Here is a 22,191-nt window from a genome sequence, read left to right on the forward strand (position 1 = left end):
CCCCTACGTTCCTCTGCATCGTGATCATTGCTCCAGAAACCGTTCAATCTCTAGTTTAATGGGTTTTTTTAAAAAAAAAAAGGCTCTTGGTCCTTTATTGTGTGTCTAACTAACTGGTCTTCTGGGCTCTAAAACACTAGCTTATGGCTTGTATTTTTTTATTTCTCCTGCATTTTAATATGAAAGCTATGTTCAAAAAAAAAAAAAAAAACTATGCAACATTTGCTTCTAATAGTAAACATGAGATAAGATCATTTTATATATAAATTTCTTCACTACGATCAAATCTACCAGAAACAGTTTGAGAGAGTAAGAGTGAAAGCATGAGCTGAAATCTTCTTACAACAAGAACATAACATAGCTAGAGAGACTCAAAACAGCCAGACAGCGATTACCACTAAGCTAGACTCAATGTCCTTTGAGACAATAAGTTCACCAACAAAACCAGAGAAAGTTAACATTCTTAGAGCATCATGAAAGAACAGAATCCACTCAAAGCGATCAAGAGAAGGTAGGTGAGAAATGTGCTTGAGTTCCTGAGAGCAAACGCGCTGCTCTCTGTCGTGTAGTCCGGGTTAATCCCAGTGCTATTGTTTCCAAAAACTCCATTGGTTGAGGAGGTTCCTGAAAAAGGACTGTTGCCATTGCCACCAGGAAGTGTGGTGCTGCCGCCTTTTGGATTGGTTGTGCCTGGTGTCACAGTGGTGCTGCCACCGGAGCCACTAGAGAAAATAAAAAAGCAACAACACATAAAAGAGAATATCAGACAGGTAACAACTACTTTGAGGCATTAATGAATCTGGTTAAATGAGTTTATAACCAGACCTTGATGAAACTTCAAATCAAAAATTTATTTATTTATTTATTGGTTCAAGTAATATTAATGATGATGTTTGCTATCCTTAATTGATTTGAATGTGATCCTATCTCTTTCACAACAAAACAAAAAAAAGAGTTGCAAACTTGGACCCAAATCAAGCTTTAGTCCACTTGGTACTCTTTGCCACAAATATAGAAATCAAATTCTTGAAAAGCCATTTGAATCAGAAGTATAACCTGGCACTAGTAGGGAAGGTGCATCCTGAGTAACCTGTACAATTAAAAGGGTTCCAGCAAACAAAAAAAAAGTTAATACATTGATGATTATCCACAGAGTTGAAGCTATAAATTAGTCTTTATCACTCATTTGGCATATCCACATTGTCTTAGAATCTTATCAAAATCACTCAAATTGTAACCAAAACATAAAGCCTTCAACTTTATGTGACAAAGAGCAGTCAAATGAGGATAGTTGAGACTGACTTGGATCAGAGTTAGTTGGAGTGGCAGTGCCACTAAAATCACAAGTGCCTGGAGCTTGGTGCTTCTTTTGGAAGAAGCTATTGACTGCATAGTTGCAGTGAGACCTAACATTGTCAGGGTCAAAGCAAGGTGCTTTTGGGTGAGTGGGGTTACAGTCTGCTCCATTGCCACAGGCATAGTCTAGTGTGCTCTGTAGCACTGTATCACTCAGCCCTGTTTTACACACACACCATGAGGCACCTACGTAGACCAAGAGGCTACATTTAGTGGTTGATTCAATACAAAAGACTCCATATTTGTTGTTATATAATGTGAAAGCCAACAAGATCTGTGGTAAAAAAACTTGGAACTCAATTTGAGGGGTTTAATCTTTAAAAATTATCAAAAACATAGCAAAAAGTTGTAAGAAAACAAGCAAACCAGCAGAGTTTTCTAGAGATTTGTGAACTTTTCCAAGGAAGAAAACACTTTAAAGAAGATAATAAGTAAATTAAAAAATGAGACAAGAACAAACAAATCTTGAAACCTTTTTTTGTTATTCAAAAGAAAAGCAACCAAAAAATACAGCCTGAATGTCAAGAGAAAATAGCTAGTACAAATGGTAACTTTTAATCTGTTTATCAATGGTAGAACACTAAGGAACAGTAAGACCCTTGAGTCAAGGGACTTGATTACTACTACAAGAACCCATTTTCTGACCAGAGCCAAAAGGCTTGAGACTCGGACAGTAAGAGAGACAAGACTAATGCCAAGAAATCTGAAGGAAGAGTGGAAGTTCTTACTAGAATGGCCAGCCATGGCTAGAAGGAGAAGTGAAAGAACCAGAGCAGCCATAGATGCGTTCAGACAAAATGTCACAGTTGTCCTCTAGAAAGAAAAGTAGTGAAGATAGAGAAAGAGATCTGTAGAGAAAGAAGGAGAAGAGAAAGTGGAGAAAACAGCGAGAAGTAGAGAGAGTGTGGCTACTTGATGTGTGTAAAGAGATGGGTGAGATGAGAGAGTGGCTACTTGTTGTGTGTCCTCTTTTGTCTCTCTCTCAAAACCCTTTTGAGTGCTGTTTTACATCATTTAAGAACTCAGCTCATGTAGAGTTACGTATATCTTGAGATTTAAATTAAAAAAGACATTGTTGTATTATTAGAGTACAGGTTGGTAGATAAATTAAATAAAAACAACAACAACTAGTTTATTACTTATTGAAATAAGCCAAATCTTTGTGTTGCAGGCTGTGGTGTTCCACACAAATGTCGATAATAATAAAATGCTATGTTCATAATGGGGTCAGAAGTGATTTTCTTTTGTTTATTACAGTCTGCAACACTCCGTAATCCATTGAACAACAACTTGCACGGCGCTGCTGAGCCATCAGATAATATAGTTGTGGATGGAATTAATGTAAAAATCAAAAGCTTGATAGTGTCCCAGTTTATGTATTACAGTGTTGCAGATTTTTTGGACTAAATAAATAATAATCAGATTTCTGTTTTTTTTTTTGGGTTTAAAAAGAAACATTTAAGAAAAAAATACACTCCAACTGCATAACATTATATGGATCACATGAGAAAATATATATAAAATGGGCCAGAAATATTTCATAGGCCCATGAGCCCAGGAATCAAAAATAATAAGGGTAATTATGTAAAATACAAAACTCCTCAAAAACCCTAATTTCACTTTCATCTCAATCACCCCCACCCGAATATTATAGCAGCGCCGACGAGGAAGCAGGAAGAAGAAGAAGAAGAATCAAGAATAATGGCGACAGGCAAAACGGTGAAGGATGTCTCTCCACACGAGTTCGTCAAGGCTTACGCTGCCCACCTCAAGCGCTCCGGCAAGGTATAATAATCTTACAGTCGAATCTTGGAAATGTCCATTAGTTTCTGCATTTTATTACAATATCGTGTGGTGTAGATTGAGCTGCCACCGTGGACAGACATCGTCAAGACCGGTAAACTTAAGGAGCTTGCTCCTTATGACCCTGACTGGTACTACATCAGAGCTGGTATGTACTACATCTCTGGTCACTTGTTTAGTTAGTGTTTGTGTTTCTGAGATTGAAAGTTGAACTCTTTTTTTTTTGGTTTGTAGCGTCGATGGCAAGGAAAGTGTACCTGAGAGGTGGACTTGGAGTTGGTGCGTTCCGCAGGATCTATGGAGGAAGCAAGAGGAACGGAAGCAGACCACCTCATTTCTGCAAGAGCAGTGGTGGTGTTGCTCGTCACATTCTTCAGCAACTCCAGACCATGAACATTGTCGACCTCGACACCAAAGGGTTAGTTGTTGTTTTATCTTATATGTTACATGTTCCCAAAACTTGTATACATTAGTTTAGGCTCGTAGTTAAACTTGCTTAAAGTTGAAATTGTGACATGGGTTCATTTAAGACATGTATATGGTTTTGTTATTACTTTTTCGTTTTACGACTTAATCATTTTTGACTAGCTAAGCTTGCTTTTTCATTCTTATGTGATTAGTGGGAGGAAGATCACATCAAGTGGTGAGAGAGATCTTGACCAAGTCGCAGGAAGGATCACAGCTGCTATCTAAAATCGAAGATCACAAGCTTTTGTTTTTTTTTTGGGATTTAGTTATATGGAATGAGATTGCATTGGAAACCAGTAGTGGAATCCCTTCTCTCATTTTTGTTTTGTTTTGTTTTGATGAGTTGTTTCTCTGTTGTTCCTATGCGCAATTTGATCTAATCGACGACCTTGTTCTCTCTTCAGTTTAATGAGTTTTTTTAGCTGTAACAAGTTTGCCAATGCTTTTGCTGTTGATACGATTTCAATATTAGCAAATAAGAAAACAAAGAAAAACAAATGTTTTTTGTTGATTTAATCGGAATGATTAATTATATGCAAATTCAATGTAAAATTAATCAATTTTGTACTTGATATTATTCTCCTCGGGTGCGCATGTTTCTTAACAAAAAAAAGATACTGCTATTTTCTGAAAAGCGTAAGGAAACCACAAAATTCCAGCTTTTACGTGCGTTGATTTTTCAGATCTGTAAAAAGTCTACTGAGTCCATGACCATAAACTTGGTTAAACCATGATTAAATGTCTGGTTAGCACGTAACGTAGAGACATGCGTCCATATATTTACTATGCCTAAGAAGCTACCTTTTATAGATCCAGTTTCCAAAGTTACTGAGACAGTGTATATCATTGTCTGATTGGCGCCTTTTTTAATTTGCTGACGTGGCTTTAAAATCAAACGTTGATAATAAAAGGAGTAGAAAACAGTAGTATTCATCAATACGTAGAAGAAATAGTACAAAGGAAAATAAATGAAAAAGACGACTCCGAGAAAAGGAAAGCGAAAGGTTTCTTCGTCGAGATGGTAAAGCTAATAAAAATGGAACCTTCTCCATTATTGTTAGCTTACCTTACTATCTCCGACCACATTTAGAGAGAGAGAGAAAGAGACAAAGTTCATTTTGTGTTTGTTCTTGATTCCTCCTAAAACCAACCGTGTCTTCTTATTATCTCCGGCGATGACGACGGCTGAGGGGGAGTACTCGAAGGCCAAAACTTCTGTTTGGTGGGACATAGAGAACTGTGAGGTGCCTAAAGGATGGGATGCGCACGCGATAGCTCAGAACGTGAGTTCTGCTTTGTTGAAGATGAACTACGGTGGTCCTGTCTCAATCTCCGCGTACGGCGACACCAATCTGATCCCTAAACCTGTTCAGCAAGCCTTGTCTTCTACTGGTGTTGGTCTTAATCATGTTCCTGCAGGTTCTCTCTCTCTCTTTTTTTTTTACTGTCCATCTTTCTTAAAAAGTGGGATCTTTAGTTTGATCATTGTTTGTTAGTGGTTAGTTGATAATGATGATCCAGGATCTCTACTTTTACAGCGATCTTTACTATACATGGGAAGAAATTGAATTGGGTTTCATCATATTGACTTTGGAGTTAATTATTATTTTATTTTTTTTGGAGTTCACAGGGTTTTGTTTGATCTTAAGAGTGTTTGTTTTTTTTGAGTTTATGTTGCTTAGATGATGATCTTAGTTTTTTTTTTTAACTGTGATCACATCTCATTGTTTTTAGTGTCGAACATGAAAGATTTAACTTGTGTTGTTTGGGTGGTGTATTAATAACAGGAGTGAAAGATGCGAGCGACAAGAAGATACTAGTGGACATGTTACTGTGGGCTGTAGACAACCCTGCACCAGCCAACTTCATGCTCATCTCCGGCGATAGAGACTTCTCCAATGCTCTCCACCAGCTAAGCATGAGGAGGTACACTATTCTCCTTGCTCAGCCTCCACGTGCCTCGCCTCCGCTTATTGCTGCTGCCAAATACGTATGGCTCTGGACATGCCTAGCCTCGGGAGGTCCTCCTCTTACGAGTGGTGAATCTTCTCGACTGGTCGACAGTGGACGCTCTCTTGTCTCTAACTATGAAGAGGCTAAAGGTCCAGTTTCTGAACAAAGTCAGTCCAACAAGCCAACTGATTCAACTCCTGACGCTCGAAGAAATATGCTTCAGAATGGCAGAAGAGCCGCAGGTGAATCTGTTGCTTCTGGTGGTGGCTTTGAAGCGCACCATTCAGATATAAGACATACATCTCAGGTAAACTTGTATCGTTTTGTGGCTACTTACTTGTTGGTAGATCTATTCTTGAATATGGTTTTGTCCGGAAAGAATATAATAACAAACTGTATGATTTCTTTTATGCAGACTGCATTTGTAGTCAGCAACACAGCTCAGGCCAACGTTTCAGCCAAACCCATACTTGAAGCATCGTTTATAGCCAGTCACAAAGCTCAGGCTAATCTTTCCGCCAAAACCATACATGAAGCATCGTTTATGGCCAGCCACAAAGCTCAGGCTAACGTTTCAGCCCAACCCATACATGAAGCAGCGTTTATGGCAAGCCACAAAGCTCAGGCTAACCTTTTAGCCAAACCCATACATGAACCAGCGTTTGTGGCCAGTCACAAAGCTCAGGCTAATCTTTCCGCCAAACCCATGCATGAACCAGCGTTTGTGGCTAGTCACAAAGCTCAGGCCAACGTTTCACCCAAACCCATATATGATACAGCGTTTGTGACCAGTCACAAAGCTCAGGCCAACGTTTCAGCCAAGCCCATGCATGAACCAGCGGTTGTGGCTAGTCACAAAGCTCAGGCCAACGTTTCACCCAAACCCATACATGAAGCAGCATTTGTGGCTAGTCACAAAGCTCAGGCCAACGTTTCAGCCAAACCCATACATGAACCAGCGTTTGTGGCTAGTCACAAAGCTCAAGCCAACGTTTCACCCAAACCCATACATGAAGCAGCATTTGTGGCTGGCCACAAAGCTCAGACAAACGTTTCAGCCAAACCCATACATGAACCAGCGTTTGTGGCTAATCACAAAGCTCAGACAAACGTTTCAGCCAAGCCCATACATGAAGCAGCGTTTGTGGCCAGTCACAAAGCTCAGGCCAACGTTTCAGTCAAGCCCATACATGAAGCAGCGTTTGTAGCCAGTCAAAAAGCTCAAGCCACCGTTTCACCCAAACCCATAAAGGAAGCAGCGCTTGTGGAACCTGTGTTATGCAATGTTTGCCAGATCAGATGCGCCAATAAAGATGCATATAACAGTCACACCTATGGTAAAAGACATCGAAAAAACTTGGAGCTGCAAACTGGTAAGTCCGAAAACATGTCGCGTGGGCCAGTTGGGCTCCCTACGGAGGTTCTGGAGAAACAGAAGAATAGGAAGAAGAACGCGAGTGAAGGTGGTAGGACTAAACCAAAAGGGCATTATTCTTGTCGTTTGTGCAATGTGGTATGCCAGAGTCAAGTTGTCTTTGAGTCTCATCTGAAGGGCCAGAAGCATGCTACCATGATGAGTCAGTCAGAGGCAAGTTTCTAACTTTTGAGAACTTACAAATTTACAACAAACACACCAATTTTTACAGCTTTCTAAAGCATATGCTTGATAAATTAACGTTGATTCAGGCGTTCACTAATTCTAAGAAGCTTCAAGAGAAAGGTGTCTGGGAAAAGGTTCAACCAAAAGAAGCAGTTGCAGAGCCTAAACCAAAGGCACTCAATGATTCTAAGAAGCTTCAAGAGAAAGGGGTCGGAGAAATAGATCAACCAAGAGAAGCAATTGTGGAGCCTCAGCTGCAGTCTCAAAATGTTCAAGAGGACAGCAAGTGCTTTGAGAAGCATGTTGCCATGGTGAATCAATCTGAGGCACGTTTTCTATCTTTTTAAACATACTAAGAGCAAGTCTTAACAATGGTAAAAAGAGAAGGAGTGAAGTCTTATATATATATGTGTTTGGATCAGGCCGCACTCGTTGATTCTAGGAAGCATGAAGAGAAAGTTGTCCGAGAAAAGGTTCAACCAATGGTAACAGTTGCAGAGCCTCAGTCGCAGTCTCAAGAGAACACAAAGTTCTTTGAGAAGCCCAACGAAGAGCTCAGAGAGATATATGGCAAATCAAAAAGCAGTGTTAAAGAAAAATGTTCAAGTACTAAAGACTGGGTAGAGACTGTCTTCTTCGGTGATTTTGGAGCATCAGTGAAAACACGGTAAATTTTGGCAGCTTGGACTTGTTTAGTATGTCAATAATGTTTTTAATAATATTCTGTAATGTTTTTAATAATATTCTGTAACTTGTGCCACAGAGAATGTTTTGATGGCATTGTCAAGCCAGTAAACCTGTCTGGAGGGCCAACGGTGCAAGAAAAGGAGGTGATGGTACCACAGGGTTTGTCAACAGTGGTTTGTGATATTAAATCTCATTGGACGAACATAAACCATACTACGGTAGTGACAGCACTTCTTGTTGTACCTCTTTGCTTTTTTGGATCAAAATCAAACCCATTGAACATTTTGTTTTTTAACTCTTGATGCAGCCTGGTTCTGTAGCCAGTGATGATGCTAAGTCCAGCGTTTCAACCAAACATATAACGAAGGAAACAAATGTTTGGCCTGTCTTCTGTCATGTCTGCCAGATCAGCTGCGAGAGCAAGGTTGCATATGCAAATCACATCTGTGGGAAAATACACCAACAGAAGAGGGAGAGGATGTTCGAGAGAGACGCCATGCTTTCTAAGGAGAATGCTGAGAGGTTGGAGAAGGTATTGAGCAAAAGCCAAACCGCCTTTGCTTCTCAGAACCATGCTGCCATGGTCAAGGAGCAAACAGAGGCAAGTTTAATAACTTTTACTATTTTGTTTTCTTTAACGAATTTGAAATCTGCTTCTTTTTTTTTTTATTGTCAGTATTGCAAAGCATACAAACGTCTCCTTAGGTTTTATTCCCATTTGAAGTATGAAGTATATATAAGGCTACATAGCAGTATATACATAGTGAGACAAAGAGAAAGAAGCTAAACTAGATTATTGTTGCAGCAGGCACACATTGATTCAAGGAGAACTCAACAAGAATTGGAACAGGCACTCATTGTCGTCTCAAGGAAAATCCGAGAAGAAGGCGATCAAGAAAAAGAAACAACCGAGGAGCACACACTTGTGAAGACTGTGGATCATGTGTTTCAAGGGGCACAAGAAGACAAAGAGGACGTAAAGGAGATAAACCACATATCTGAGAGCATCACAAACGCCATGTTGCATGCCTTAACTGAACTGAATCAAGAGTCTAGTATACCCAAAGGATTGAGGTAAGAACCGTTAATCAGGGGGGGTTTGTGGCTTGAGCACTTTTTGATCAGTATGTGCTTTTCTAATGATCACTTGGGTTACACAGACTTGAGAGAGTACAACTTCCAGCAGACGGGAATGTGACCAAGAAGTTTGAAGATGGGTCCAAGCATAAGCCCCTACCAACACCATCGCAACCCGTAAAGGACTTTGCAGGACTTAAGGAGCAGGCTGCCAAGAGGGAAGAGGCTAAGGTCCAACCTGATAACTTTTGGACCAGACTTTGGGGGAAAAAGAGTTAAAAAAGCTTTGCTGAATTATTGTCTGATTTAAAAATTAAATTCAACTATTGCTGCATTATATGTACTAGGTCATTGTCCGCGCTACGCGCTGATAGTATTTTGATTTTTTTCATATTTTTGTACTATTATGTCAATTGTTTAGTTTTATAAAATGTTATGTTTTTACTGTAAATTTAGAATTAAAAATCTAATTTTTCTTTACTGTAAAGTAAGTTTTTTTTTTTTGAATCTTACCACAACACATTAGACACGAAGAGAATATAGTTGGTCTTTATATTCTTATTTGGTGTAATATTGAAAATTTTGATGGTTTGTTTAAATAGTTTTTTTAAATTATATATTTTAGGATTGATTTTCGTGACTATATTGTATAATTGTCTAAAAAAAATTGTTGTCCCATATAAACATCCACATAAATATGGACTTCTGATAAATTTGTTCATTGGAATATTTAGTTTCACTTTCAACTTTATTCTTTTTTTTTGGCACCCTCATGCTAGCTTGTGGAGCTAGCCAACTTGGTGCAAAAGGGTTTACAAAAGCTGATCGAGATGCACGTGATCGGACACCTTTTGCTAGGCTATTCGTACGGAATTTTAAAGATCTAAGAATATAAGCAATAGAAAGTTCAGAAAATTCTTTGGATACAGCCTGTATTTCGTCGAGCTCCGAGTCCAACGCATGCTAATCTTCCTCCTTTTGAATGAGTATAACCAGTTGTTCACAGTCGATTAAAAGATCATCTCTCTGTGTCCAAACTTCAGTATCATTTGCATTGCCCATAGTAAACCTTCAGCTTCCGCTTGCAGTGGTGATTTGGTGCGTGTATATCGGCCCTTACTCCAAACAGCATTGGAAAGTCACCATCCATTAACATAAAGCCAAGTCCAGATATGTCTCTTTCATTTATCCAGGATGTCTAGCAGGAGCGTTTCTTTATGGAGGAACAGTTGTGTCTGTTACCTCAACTCCCATATCAATCTCCATAATCTCGTCTATACGTTGAGCTATCCTCCAACACTCTGCTTCAATTTTATTCGCTAATGGGAAAGACATAATTCCTACGACACTATTAATGATTGTTTTTTTTGTAACACCGATACGGCAAACTTATATTTTATTTAACAAAACTCTTATTTTAGTTTTGTATTAAAGAATCAATCATATTTTATATTATCAATAATTTTAGTAAATTTGCTTATTTGTCATGTTTTTATTAGGTTTTAGCTAAATTATTGATTTATTATTTATTATTTATTTTTAGCTAAGTCACTAATTTATTAATTTAAAAAATACCCTTAATTAATATTATATATATATATTAAAAATTAATTTTATTTTAATAATATTAAATTTCTATTTTATATTAAAATTTAGTTAGTTTTTCTTTTTTGTCATATTTTATTAGGTTTTAGACTTTTAGATAGGTTATTGATTTATTATTAATTTCTAACTGATTTGCTAATGTGTTAATTAAAACAATACCCTTAATGAATTTTATATATAATTAAAAACGAATTTTATTTTAATCATATAAAATTTATATGTTATATTAATATTAAATATTTGATTCTAAAATAATATAATAAAATTATAAAAAATTTGAAAAATAAGATAATTCTTATATATATTTTGTTGCTATCTGAAAACAATATTTTTATTATAAAAGTTAAAAAGATACAAAAAATTATAATTAAATATTATTCAAGAAAAAAACATTTATATAAATATATTTTCTAAACTGAATGTTTTAAAAAATTAACACGGGATGTTTAGAACACGGGATTATGCTTATGAGAGAGTGGCTCGGGAGTGGGCTAGAAGATGGGTCTAATAGGCTGCGAATTGTTGATTTTTTAATTGCGAATTGTTGACTTGGCATATTGGTTGGTTTTGAATATTTGTGCATATGTAGATAGGCTTAGGAAGCAATGATTTAGTTCCTTTTATATAGTAGGATGTTTAGTTGGTGTTCTAATGAGACTGAGAGGATGTAACTTTAAGTAATGATGTAAAGCTCTTCAATACTTTTTTCAATATAACTTCTCCTAATGTCAAGTCATTTTTATAATACTTTTTTCCTCTGTTTTTCTCTTTGTCATCTTGTCTTGGAAAAGCAAAAGCTTACTTCTTCTTTTTTTTTTTGTAAAAGAGCAAACGCTTACTTGTACAAAAGATTTTTAAAGTATTTTTACTTATTTATTTTTTACATTTAAATAATTTATCTTTTATTGTTTTAAGATTTTAAAGGGTTTTATATTATTTTAGGATATATATAAGCAGACAATAAATGTAAGTAATTTTTAGTGATATCTATCTATCTATCTATACAATTATTTGCGAAATAAATTTTAGCAACAGAGCTCTCACGTTAAATATTGGTGCGGTTAATATCTATACTATCCTTAATGAATTTTATATATTATTAATTATATAATCAAAAACGAATTTTTATTAATAATATTAACTTTTTAAAAAATAAGATAATTCTTATAAATTGTATTGTTATCTTAAAACATATATTTCAATTATAAAATCTAAAAATAAAATATAAAACAATTATAATAAATTAAGTAGTTAAAGTCAATGTTATCCTTAATAAATTTTAATTAAACATATATATTTAATTAGATTTTTGTTATATATATGTTAGATTTATTTTTTTGAAAACATCAATAATAATTATGCTGGTTTTTGAATTAATTAAAAATAAACTAATAAATATTCGTAAAGCGATTAAGCCCGTATATGCAGGCAAGACACCTAATTTTGTGTTTTAAAATATAAGTAATTTTCATATTTTTAGATAAATTTTATATTTATGGAATATAATATGACCAATTAAATTATATAAATTTATTTATTATTGGTTCGTTTATACATAATCTACAGATTAAATTTACCTTAAAAATTTTTTTTTTTTTTTTGCGTTTTTATGTAAAACTATTATTAAGAGGAAGTAGCTTTTTTTTCAAGCTCTACATCACTACAAGTAGGTTTTTGATAAAAGCTTTCAAGTATTCTCAAACCCATTGATAAATCTTGTAAAGTAAGTTTTTTTTAATTAAATTATGTGCTTCGACTCCTCCATCACCCACGCGGCGGAGGCTGATTACGCGACGGCTAAAACTTCCGTTTGGTGGGACGTCGAGAACTGTCCTGTCCCCAAGGGCTGGGATGCTCATAGCATAGCTCAGAAACTAAACTCAGCGCTGGTGAACTTGAACTACCGTGGTCCTCTCACCATCTCTGCTTATGGCAACACAGAACTCATCCCTAAAGCTGTTCAGCAAGCTCTCTCCTCCACTGGAATCTCTCTTAACCACGTCCCCTCCGGTTAGTTAAAAACCGATACTTTAGTTACTGTTTGGATTCACAGGGATGTGATTTAGTATAAAGTCTTTGTCTTTCAGGAAAGAAGGATGCGAGTGACAAGAAGATTCTGGTTGATATGTTTTTGTGGGTGTTGGAGAACCCTGCTCCGGCTAACTTGATGCTTATCTCCGGTGACGGAGACTTCTCTTATGCTCTTAACCGCCTGCGGATGTTGAGATACAACATCCTCCTCGCGCACCCTCTTCAAGCTTCGCCTTTCTTGGTTGCTTCTGCGAGGACCTCGTGGATGTGGAGAAGCTTAATTGCCACACGAAGTTGTTGCTCCTTTGGTTCTGAGCATGCTTTGTCCACACAAGCAATGGATTCAGGGTCTAAGGCTGATAAACTCAAAGGAATGTATGTCCCGAAAGCACCAAGTCAACAGGTGACAAGAAGAAAAAAGCTTCAGAAGGAATGGAGAGTGTGCAATGTTGCTTGCAAAAGCACTGATACTTTCACCATGGCCAGAGAACAAGCACCTCAGGTGAGCATCCTAGTTTTGAGAGCTTAATGAACTTTCTATCTTTCGTCCTACGTCCTTAACACTAGAGTACAGATGTGAAATTGAAAATATTATTTTTGATTTGACTGCCATTGTTGCAGGCTCTCATTGATGCTAAAGAATGTGTTCAAGACAATGACTCGCAGTCTCGGGATGCGTTTACGAAGTGCTTGGAGAAACAGAACAAGGAACTGATGGAGACTATTGCAACATCCGAAAGGAGTGGAAGAGAGTTCTGGCATGATTTTAAAGAGAGGCTGGACAAGAGTGGTGTAGCTCCTCTCAGTGTAGATCATGTTTTCAGTGAACTTAGCCGCGACTTTCACGTGCCCAAAGAAGTGAGGTAAGTTTATGATTGTGCCTACTCCTTACTATCAAAATTGTTAAGTATGTTCTGATCTAATGATATTTATGTGTAACAGGGAGTGTTTTGAAGCAATCCTCATGAAGCTAGAACCTACACAAAATGATATTGAAATTGAGAAGTTGGAGGATATGACCAAGAAGAAGAAGAGTACAGTGATTGAATCCAAATATGAACCATATGTTTGCACTATTTGCAATGTCGTTTGTGCACATCCTTCCGTGTTCGAGTCTCATCATAAGGGCCGGAAGCATGCTGCAAAGTTTAACAAGCACATAGATGTAAGTTGATCAGAGATGTGGATGAAATTTTATGGTTTCATTAGAAGAAAGTTGATGATGATACATTGTTATTGAAACAGGATCTGCGTGATAGGCATCAACTACAAGAGAAAATCATTCAAGATAACGGTCTCCCGAAAGATATGACAGTGATTGGAGACAAAGCTGAACCATATGTTTGCAGTATTTGCAATGTCATTTGTGCACATCCTTCCGTGTTCGAGTCTCATCATAAGGGTCGGAAGCATGCTGCTAAGATTAAAAAGCAGGCAGATGATACATTATCATTGAAACAGGCTCTGCTTGGTGATCAACAAATACAAGATAATGGTCTCCCGAAAGATATGAAAAAGGAGCTCCAAATCAAGCTTGTAGAGGCACCTGAGAACATGGACTACTTAGATAAGCAAAGGCAAGAGCTGGGAGAGAGATGTGCCACCAACTCTGAGAGGAGTGTTGAAGATTTACTCCAAACTATTGAAGAAGTAGGAGAGAATGATTACAAATCTCTTGAGTGTTTCCTCATCGAACTAAACTCTGAGTTTTCTGCCTCTGAAGAATCTAGGTAAGAAGAACCTTCCAACTTTGACTTCTTTAACTATGCCAAATTGAAGTTTTCTCATTTCCAATGGATGCTATCCTACAGAGAATGTATTGATGCCATTTTCAAGAAACCAGAAGTCTCACAAGATGCAAACTTAACCCGGGAGTTTGAGAATATACCAAGCCAGAACCTGGAGATGAACTCAGGCGATCCTGAAAGTAGCTCTGCAAGAGGAGCCACTGAGCATCCCGAGGAGTACATGATGAACATGAAGAAGGAGAAGGTGACTAAGTCCAGCGTTTCAACCAAACCTATAACGAAGGAACCAAAAGTTTTGCAGCTTGTCTGGTGCCAAATCTGCCGGATCAGCTGCGAGAGCAAGGTTGCGTATGCAAATCACATCTGTGGGAAAATACACCAGCAGAAGAGGGAGAGGATGTCTGAGAGAGAAGCCATGCTTTCTAAGGAGAATGCAGAGAGACTGGAGAAGGTATTGAGCAAAAGCCAAACCGCCTTTGATTCACAGAACCATGCTGCCATGGTCAAGGAGCAAACAGAGGCAAGTTTTATAACTTTACTATTTTGTTTTCTTTCACGAACTTGGAATTTGCTTCTCTTTTTTTATGGTTAGAGTATTACAAAGCATACCGTAGGTTTAATTCACATTGTAAGTATGAAGAATATTAGATCTTACTCTTAAGGTTACATAGCAGTATATAGTTATACATAGAAAAAACAAAGAGAAAGAAGCTAAACTAATGGCTTATTGTTGTAGAAGGCATTTGTTGATTCACTGAGAACTCGCCAAGAACTTCGCCAAAGAGCAGTGGAACATCCATTGGGAAAAGCAGAGGCAACAGAGGAGCAGACACTTGTAAAGACCGAGGATCATGGGTTTCAAGGGGCACAAGAAGATAAAGAGGAAGTGAAGGAGATAAATGCCATATCTGAGAACCTAACGCGTGCCTTTATTGGAATGAATCAAGAGTCAAGTGTACCCAAAGAATCGAGGTAAGAACCATTAATCAGGGGGTTATTTCTTGATCTCTTTTTGATCATTATGTGTGTGCTCTAATGATTACTTGGATCTTGGGTTACAGAGGATGTTTGGATGTGATTCCTCAGAGAGTAAAAGCGCCAGCAGATGTGAATGTGACAGAGAAGTTGGAAGATGAGTCCAAACATAAACCCCAAACAACACCAGAGGAACCTTTAAAGGAGCACCTAGGAGTGGCTGCCAAGAGGGGAGAGGCTAAGTTCCAAGTTGATAACTTTTGGACCAGACTTTGGGGGAAAAAGGAGTTAGAAAAACTTTACCGTATAATCTAATACTATTAAAACAAAATTCATACTAGTATTCTGCCATTAATTTTTGAAATAATTAATAATATGCCATTCCTATATTTATGGTTAAACAATTTTATTTTTTTTTCAATTAGGAAAATAATATGATCATCTAAACTACTCACCTTTGCCTGCTATTAGTCTAATACTTAGCTAATACTTCGCCTATCTAAAGGATGCTTGAAGGAAATCGAGTCTTTGTGTAATCGGTTCTTATGGTCGGGTGATATTCGAAAACGCTGTGCAGCCAAAGTTTCATGGCAGTCTTGTTGCCTACCAAAAACAGAAGGTGGCTTGGGATTGAGGGATTTTGGGGGTATGGAATAAAACACTTAACCTCAAGTTTATTTGGCTTCTCTTTGCTTCAACCACTTCCTTAGCGAGTCAGCTTTTGAGCTGTAGAGTGGGTGACGGTAGCAGAATAAGCTTCTGGTATGATAACTGGTCTATTCATGGTCTCATGTTCAGGTTTATTGGCACCAATGGACCTCTTCTAATGGGAATTCAAGATCATTACTCTGTTGTTGATGCGCTATTGGTGAGGGACTAGCAAGCTCCCTCTCGATCTCGTAATCAAAACATCTCCCTCCTAAGAGAAACGTTAAGAGTTTTGACACGAAGGTTAGATGCAACAGAGCCAGACACTTTCTTATGGGAACCTCCAGAAAATAATTCAGGTGGCTTCTCTACAAAAGAAACTTGGGAATTTCTCCGGCCAAGAGCTGCAGCTAAGGATTGGTCAAAAATGGTTTGGTTCAAAAACATGGTTCCTAAACACCCTTTAACTTTTAGGTGGCTAACCTTGATAGGTTGCCGGTGAATGAGCGACTGGTGCAATGGGGTTTGATGGATATTGGAACCTGTACTTTCTGCTCCACTGATGAGGAAACTAGGGATCACTTGCTCTTGAGTTGCAGGTTTGCAGTGGAGGTATGGGATCGTGTGAAACAGAGGTTGGGAGCTCCACGTATCTTCTTTACCTCTTGGCAAGCGATGATTGGGTGGCTTCTCCAGCAGAGATGGTCAACAAGGAGAAGGCTTCTCAGTTTAATTGTCTGTCAAGCTACAGTCTACCACATATGGAGAGAAAGAAATGATAGGAAACATGGAAGACCTCCATCAACGCCTCTAGCTATCTTCAACAAGATTTATAGGGTAACGAAGGACATTCTTCTAGCAAGACGACACAACAAGGGGTGTACAACCTTACTCTCCTTATGGTTCAAGTATAGCTGACCTTAGCTAACATTTTGCTGCACCAAACTCTTAGCTTCTCACTGGTTTTTTTTTTTTTTTTTTGGCCATAGAAGTACCCTGCTCTTGAAGCTCATGTAACCAATTTTATTTTGGAAATATAATTTACAGTTATCAAAAAAAAAATACTTAGCTAATATTTATATCTAATGTATCAACAGATTTGGACCACACAGTTAATGTACTATCAGCTTCAAAAAAGATTAATATCTCTATTGGTTATAAATTTTCTTATTTCTATTGATTTTCGTTAGTTATTATTTCTATTAGTTATAAAACTTTGACGGCCATAATATCTTTTTGACAAATGTGGAATCCTATACCAAATGCTTAGATTTTATTATTTGCCATGATTTAGCTTACATAACAATAATACCAAAGAAGATAATGTAAAATGGTACTCAATAATATTACCATATGATTATAACAGCTTTCGTTTTTTTTAAATGATAGAAACAACTTTAAATTAAATGATCAATATATATTATTTGAATAAAATAATAATACTTCATGTGATTCCAAAATGTAAGAAAATTGTAACAAACTTTTGTTTTATAACACTACAAACTTATTTTAACATATTAAATTTATAGCTTAAAATCCACAATTATCTAACATTCACGTCAAAAACTTTTAAATAATTTTGAATTTTTTTAAATGCTTTAAATGAGTCTAAACAGGTATAAATGAGTTAATATAATAATTACAGAACTAACTAGACAAATTTATAAGATTTTAAATTAAATGAATATAAAGAGTTAGAAGCTTATTAACATAGCATTAGATTTTTACAACATGAAACATCTTGCGTTTTCAAAAGCGCAGATTAAAATCTAATTGTATGTTTTAAAACTGTAGTTAATGGTCAACTATTACATTATATATATGTTTAGTTAGTGTGTTCTAATGGGACTGAGAGAATATAACGTTATTAAGCAATGATCTGAAACAGAAACTAAACATAATCCAGTTGTAAAGCTTTCAACTGTTTCTCCTCAAGTCTATTGTCATTTTTATAATATTTGTATTTTCCTCTGTTTTTCTCCTTGTCGTCTTGCTTTGGAAAGCAAAAGCTTACTTGTACAAAAGATTATTAAAGTATTTTTACTTATTTATCTTTTACATTTAAATAATTTCAACTTCTAGTAAGTATTTTATTAATATAGATAATTTTCAAGCTCTAATAAGCTTTTGATAAAAGCTTTCAACTTTCAAGTATAGTCAAACCTCACTGATCTAGTAAAGTAGTTAATTTTTTTTAATAATGTGCTTCGACTCCTCCTCCTCCTCCTCCATCACCCACACGGCGGAGGCTGAGTACGCGACGGCTAAAACGTCCGTTTGGTGGGACATCGAGAACTGTCCTGTCCCCAAGGGCTGGGATGCTCATAGCATCGCTCAGAAACTAAACTCAGCGCTGGTGAACTTGAACTACCGTGGTCCTCTCACCATCTCTGCTTATGGCAACACAGAACTCATCCCTAAACCTGTTCAGCAAGCTCTCTCCTCCGCCGGAATCTCTCTTAACCACGTCCCCTCCGGTTAGTTAAAGATCGATACTTTAGTTACTGTTTGGATTCAAAGGGATTTGCTTTAGTATAAAGTCTTTGTCTTTCAGGAAAGAAGGATGCAAGTGACAAGAAGATTCTGGTTGATATGTTTTTGTGGGTGTTGGAGAATCCTGCTCCGGCTAACTTGATGCTTATCTCCGGTGATGGAGACTTCTCTTACGCTCTTAACCGTCTGCGGATGTTGAGATACAACATTCTTCTCGCGCACCCTCTTCAAGCTTCGCCTTTCTTGGTTGCTTCTGCAAGGACCTCGTGGATGTGGAGAAGCTTAATTGCAACTGGTTGTCCATCCACACGAAGTTGTTGTTCCTTTGGTTCTGAAATGTCCAGCCAAGATGCTTCTGTTTCTGAGCATGCTTTGTCCACACAAGCAATGGATTTTGGGTCTGGTTCTAGCAAGGCTGCGCGAAAGAAACTGAAAGATGTCCTGAAAGAGCTAAATCAACAGGAGACAAAAAGAATGAAGCTTCAGAAGAAGTGCAGTGAGGCTGGTGAATCTGAATTGTTATGCAATGTTGCTTGCAAAAGCATTGAAGTTTTCGCTAGGGACAAAGAACATGCAGCTCAGGTATGCATCCTAGTGTTACGGTCTAATTAAGTCAAAGCATCCAGTTCTCTTTGCCTTTCAAAGAAGAAACTATCTTCATGCTAGAACATATATGCTTGCCTTTAAGAGGATATGAAACTTGACCTCATGTTAATCTCCACTGGATATGCTTTTGGTTGTGAAGTGGGAGCTGAAGCAAAACCTTGAGACTGAAAACATAGCTGCAGCATCAAGTGGGTGTCATGAGCAAGACACGGAGATAACGAATAAGGTGGTTGAAGCAGGAGTTGAGATGTTTGCACTTTGCGGTTCGCCCAGTGTGGTGACGAAGCAAGCAGAGGCAAGTTTTCTTAATATTTGATATTGAGTTTTTAGATTCTCCGTACTTAACACTAGAGAATCCAGATGTGAACTCGAAAATATGATTTTGGTTGACTTGACTTTGTGGCAGGCTCTCGTTGATGCTAAAGACATTGAAGAAATTGTTCAAGACAGTGACCTGAAGTCTCGGGATGCGCAAGACTCTGAAAAGAGTGGAAGAGAGTTCTGGCAGGATTTTAAAGAAAGGCTGGACAAGAATGGTGTAGCTCCCCTCAGTGTAGATCATGTTTTCAGTGAACTAAGCCGCGACTGTCACGTGCCCAAAGAAGTGAGGTAAATTTATGATTGCGCATACTCTTTATAAGTATATTCTGATCTAATGATATATGTGTGTAACAGGGAGTGTTTTGAAGCAATCTTCAAGAAGCTAGAACCTACACAAAATGACATTGAAATCGAGAAGTTGGAGAGCATGCTCAAACAAGGCTTGGAAATAGAGTCAAATGAGCCAGGAAAAGCACCTGCAGAACCGACTGAGAATCTCGAGGGGGACATGACCAAGAAGAAGAGTACAGTGATTGAAGACAAATATGAACCATATGTTTGCACTATTTGCAATGTCGTTTGTGCACATCCTTCCGTGTTTGAGTCTCACCATAAGGGCCGGAAGCATGTTGCTAAGTTTAAGAAGCACACAGATGTAAGTTGATCAGAGATATTGGATGAAATTTTTTGGTTTCATTAGAAGAAAGTTGATGATGATACATTGTTATTGAAACAGGCTATGCTTGATAATAAGCAAATACAAGAGGAAGTCATTCAAGATAACGGTCTCCCGAAAGATATGACAAAGGAGCTCCAAATCAAGCCTGTAAAGGCACCTGAGAACATAGATGACCAAAGACAGGAGCTGAGAGAGGGATGTGATGAAGAAAAATTTCAAACTATTGAAGAAGTATGCGAGAATGATTACAAATCTCTTCCAAATGCAGAGTGTATCTTCACCGAACTAAACCCTGAGTTTTCTGCCTCTAAAGAATCTAGGTAAGAAAGAACCTTCCAACTTTGACTTCTTTAACTATGCCAAATTGAAGTTTTCTCATTTCCAATGGATGCTCTCCTACAGAGAATGTATTGATGCCATTTTCAAGAAACCAGAAGTCTCAGAAAATGCAAACTTAAGCCGGGAGCTTGAGAGTATACCAAGCCAGAACCTGGAAATGAGCTCAAGCGATCCTGAAAGTAGTTCTACAGGAGCCACTGAGCATCCAGAGGAGTACATGGACATGGAGAAGGAGAAGGTGGCTAAAGATGCAAAAGCTGAGCTTAAAGCATATGTATGTAGTATTTGCAGTGTGATCTGCCTTTCTCCAACCGTCTTTGAGGCTCACCTGATGGGCCGAAAGCACGCTAAAGGGGTGAAGAAACACGCAGAGGTTAGTTTAGGAGTTTTGGTTTTGCGCTTACATTAGATTTGAATGAGCGTATGAGAACCAATATATGTTTTATCACTGAGTACAGGTTCTCTTTGATGATAAAAAGATTCTGGAACATAGTCTTGAAGAGAACGTTCACTCAAGAGACGCGTTGGAAGAGCTACAGATTGAGCCTAAGGACGCACAAGTGAGCATCAAAGAAGTTACTCAAATCAGTAAAGCACGAGTAGATAATAATGATAGTGAACAGATTCTGAGTGTTGAGTTTGCAGAACCCAAAGAAGCGAGGTGATGTACTGACTTGGTTGTATTTTAATTAGTAAAAAGTTATGGTCTTACTTGTTTCTGATAGCAGTGGTCCTTCTCTTTGTCTAAGCAGCAGAGAGCGATTTGACTCGCTGGTTGAGTCTGAAAACGCATCTGAAGGTGTGGAGGAGGTGGTGGGGACAGGGATGTGTAATACCCAAATGGATTTTGATTCACATCTAGCAGGTGAGAAGCATGCTGCCACTTTGAGAAAGCATGTTCCTCTGGTGAAGAAGGAAGTTGCCGTGGTGTAGAAGCAAGCTGGGACCAAACCTGCTTATGTTAGAAAGAATGGGCCTTAAGCTCACGGTATCAATTGTCATGTGATGACTAACAAAACTGTAATTAATGGACCTCTTAAGGTTCATTAAGATGTGGCCTATTTAAATAAATATTGTCTATGACTCGAAGAAATAAATGAATGGGTCAACGATAGAAATGAGTTTATTTGTATTATTAATCAAAATAGACTTGTAAAGTTTTTGACTAACATAATCCACAACTTGTTCTCTATTTTTCTTTTAAAATATTCTAAGTTGGTATATATATATATATATATATTAACTCATTTCATATCCAAATCTTGAATACACTTGTTCAAAAGGAAAGAAAAAAACTCAGTAATTTATTTTAAGTTGTCAACTTTTAAACATTCGTTTTCTTATAGATAAATTGTCAAATTGTATAAATTTGGCTTGCATAACAGTAAAATACTACTGCATAATTGTCAAACAATTCAAGTTGATATTGTTGGGGTTAGAATATGTTGTTTGACAAAGTCAACAAAGAATGTTCTTTATTGCATGACAAGTTGAGATTAACATAGAACACCCAAACGTCAAAATGGAAAATTGGGATGGCTCATGCACTCATAAATCATTGGGTGCAAATTAGACACGAAACTAATAAATTTATCTTGGGAATAAAATAAGAGAAAAAGACTAAAATAGCATCAAACCAAGTTTTTGTTCCCAAAGTAGCATTCAAGGCTCAAAGTCACAAAAATAAGTTTCATTAAAGAAGTAAATATACACTTATACCTTTTGGGTTAATTAATACAAACCTTAGGGTTTAGAGTTAAGGGGGTGAGGTTTTGGAATTAAGATTTAAAATTTCATAAAAA

The 22,191-nt window shown here is 37.3% G+C and overlaps 5 protein-coding genes across 9 annotated transcripts; 4 read left to right on the top strand and 1 right to left on the bottom strand.

Moving 5' to 3' along the window:
• Positions 1-241: 241 nt before the first annotated feature.
• On the bottom strand, positions 242-2,380 carry LOC106439944 (PLASMODESMATA CALLOSE-BINDING PROTEIN 1). The gene is made up of 4 exons (XM_013881503.3): positions 2,085-2,380; positions 1,303-1,542; positions 1,057-1,090; positions 242-722 (listed from the first exon to the last, which is right to left on the bottom strand). The coding sequence occupies exons 1-4, from the start codon at positions 2,134-2,136 to the stop codon at positions 464-466; spliced, it is 585 nt and encodes a 194-aa protein (XP_013736957.1). The 5' UTR covers positions 2,137-2,380; the 3' UTR covers positions 242-463.
• A 568-nt stretch (positions 2,381-2,948) lies between these two features.
• Positions 2,949-4,055, top strand: LOC106439943 (40S ribosomal protein S19-3). Its single transcript, XM_013881502.3, has 4 exons — positions 2,949-3,141; positions 3,217-3,307; positions 3,394-3,577; positions 3,780-4,055. Exons 1-4 carry the CDS (start codon positions 3,058-3,060, stop codon positions 3,850-3,852), a joined length of 432 nt encoding a protein of 143 aa, XP_013736956.1. The 5' UTR covers positions 2,949-3,057; the 3' UTR covers positions 3,853-4,055.
• A 520-nt stretch (positions 4,056-4,575) lies between these two features.
• Positions 4,576-11,248, top strand: LOC106439942. 3 transcript variants are annotated; one of them, XR_007338369.1, is made up of 10 exons: positions 4,577-5,046; positions 5,415-5,887; positions 5,996-7,168; positions 7,267-7,506; positions 7,603-7,847; positions 7,944-8,085; positions 8,175-8,468; positions 8,673-8,941; positions 9,028-9,286; positions 11,182-11,248. XR_007338369.1 is itself a non-coding variant. In XM_013881500.3 (9 exons), the coding sequence occupies exons 1-9, from the start codon at positions 4,803-4,805 to the stop codon at positions 9,221-9,223; spliced, it is 3,273 nt and encodes a 1,090-aa protein (XP_013736954.1). In that variant the 5' UTR covers positions 4,576-4,802; the 3' UTR covers positions 9,224-9,395. The 3 variants fall into 3 exon arrangements, 2 of the variants coding, with proteins under 2 accessions (XP_013736954.1, XP_013736953.1); XM_013881500.3 differs by lacking the exon at positions 11,182-11,248 and having other exon boundaries at positions 4,576-5,046; positions 8,676-8,941; positions 9,028-9,395; XM_013881499.3 differs by lacking the exon at positions 11,182-11,248 and having other exon boundaries at positions 9,028-9,395.
• A 244-nt stretch (positions 11,249-11,492) lies between these two features.
• Positions 11,493-15,692, top strand: LOC106439940. Of its 2 annotated transcripts, none has more exons than XM_013881495.3 (8): positions 11,493-12,559; positions 12,637-13,082; positions 13,202-13,443; positions 13,523-13,745; positions 13,826-14,310; positions 14,392-14,848; positions 15,065-15,300; positions 15,390-15,692. In XM_013881495.3, the coding sequence occupies exons 1-8, from the start codon at positions 12,295-12,297 to the stop codon at positions 15,616-15,618; spliced, it is 2,583 nt and encodes an 860-aa protein (XP_013736949.1). In that variant the 5' UTR covers positions 11,493-12,294; the 3' UTR covers positions 15,619-15,692. The 2 variants fall into 2 exon arrangements, with proteins under 2 accessions (XP_013736949.1, XP_013736950.1); XM_013881496.3 differs by having other exon boundaries at positions 15,068-15,300.
• A 2,405-nt stretch (positions 15,693-18,097) lies between these two features.
• LOC106439941 lies at positions 18,098-21,546 on the top strand. Of its 2 annotated transcripts, none has more exons than XM_013881497.3 (9): positions 18,098-18,428; positions 18,506-19,026; positions 19,190-19,345; positions 19,457-19,659; positions 19,726-20,026; positions 20,108-20,370; positions 20,453-20,762; positions 20,848-21,050; positions 21,142-21,546. In XM_013881497.3, exons 1-9 carry the CDS (start codon positions 18,152-18,154, stop codon positions 21,320-21,322), a joined length of 2,415 nt encoding a protein of 804 aa, XP_013736951.1. In that variant the 5' UTR covers positions 18,098-18,151; the 3' UTR covers positions 21,323-21,546. The 2 variants fall into 2 exon arrangements, with proteins under 2 accessions (XP_013736951.1, XP_013736952.1); XM_013881498.3 differs by having other exon boundaries at positions 21,145-21,546.
• Positions 21,547-22,191: the final 645 nt, after the last annotated feature.

This window comes from Brassica napus, chromosome A3 (assembly GCF_020379485.1).
Source record: "Brassica napus cultivar Da-Ae chromosome A3, Da-Ae, whole genome shotgun sequence".
NCBI lineage: Eukaryota > Viridiplantae > Streptophyta > Magnoliopsida > Brassicales > Brassicaceae > Brassica > Brassica napus.

Bases quoted from the DNA above. Each gene is read 5' to 3' on its own strand.
- LOC106439940 (XM_013881495.3), top strand. From the start codon at position 12,295: ATGTGCTTCGACTCCTCCATCACCCACGCGGCGGAGGCTGATTACGCG. The intron at 13,083-13,201 runs GTGAGCATCCTA...CCATTGTTGCAG, and splicing joins CCAGAGAACAAGCACCTCAG to GCTCTCATTGATGCTAAAGA. The intron at 15,301-15,389 runs GTAAGAACCATT...CTTGGGTTACAG, and splicing joins AGTGTACCCAAAGAATCGAG to AGGATGTTTGGATGTGATTC.
- LOC106439942 (XM_013881499.3), top strand. From the start codon at position 4,803: ATGACGACGGCTGAGGGGGAGTACTCGAAGGCCAAAACTTCTGTTTGG. The intron at 5,047-5,414 runs GTTCTCTCTCTC...TATTAATAACAG, and splicing joins TCTTAATCATGTTCCTGCAG to GAGTGAAAGATGCGAGCGAC. The intron at 8,086-8,174 runs GTAGTGACAGCA...CTCTTGATGCAG, and splicing joins CGAACATAAACCATACTACG to CCTGGTTCTGTAGCCAGTGA.
- LOC106439943 (XM_013881502.3), top strand. From the start codon at position 3,058: ATGGCGACAGGCAAAACGGTGAAGGATGTCTCTCCACACGAGTTCGTC. The intron at 3,142-3,216 runs GTATAATAATCT...CGTGTGGTGTAG, and splicing joins ACCTCAAGCGCTCCGGCAAG to ATTGAGCTGCCACCGTGGAC. The intron at 3,578-3,779 runs GTTAGTTGTTGT...TTATGTGATTAG, and splicing joins GTCGACCTCGACACCAAAGG to TGGGAGGAAGATCACATCAA.
- LOC106439944 (XM_013881503.3), bottom strand. From the start codon at position 2,136: ATGGCTGCTCTGGTTCTTTCACTTCTCCTTCTAGCCATGGCTGGCCAT. The intron at 1,543-2,084 runs GTAAGAACTTCC...TGGTCTACGTAG, and splicing joins AGCCATGGCTGGCCATTCTA to GTGCCTCATGGTGTGTGTGT. The intron at 1,091-1,302 runs GTCAGTCTCAAC...TTAATTGTACAG, and splicing joins TCCAACTAACTCTGATCCAA to GTTACTCAGGATGCACCTTC.
- LOC106439941 (XM_013881497.3), top strand. From the start codon at position 18,152: ATGTGCTTCGACTCCTCCTCCTCCTCCTCCATCACCCACACGGCGGAG. The intron at 18,429-18,505 runs GTTAGTTAAAGA...TTTGTCTTTCAG, and splicing joins TCTTAACCACGTCCCCTCCG to GAAAGAAGGATGCAAGTGAC. The intron at 19,346-19,456 runs GCAAGTTTTCTT...ACTTTGTGGCAG, and splicing joins TGGTGACGAAGCAAGCAGAG to GCTCTCGTTGATGCTAAAGA.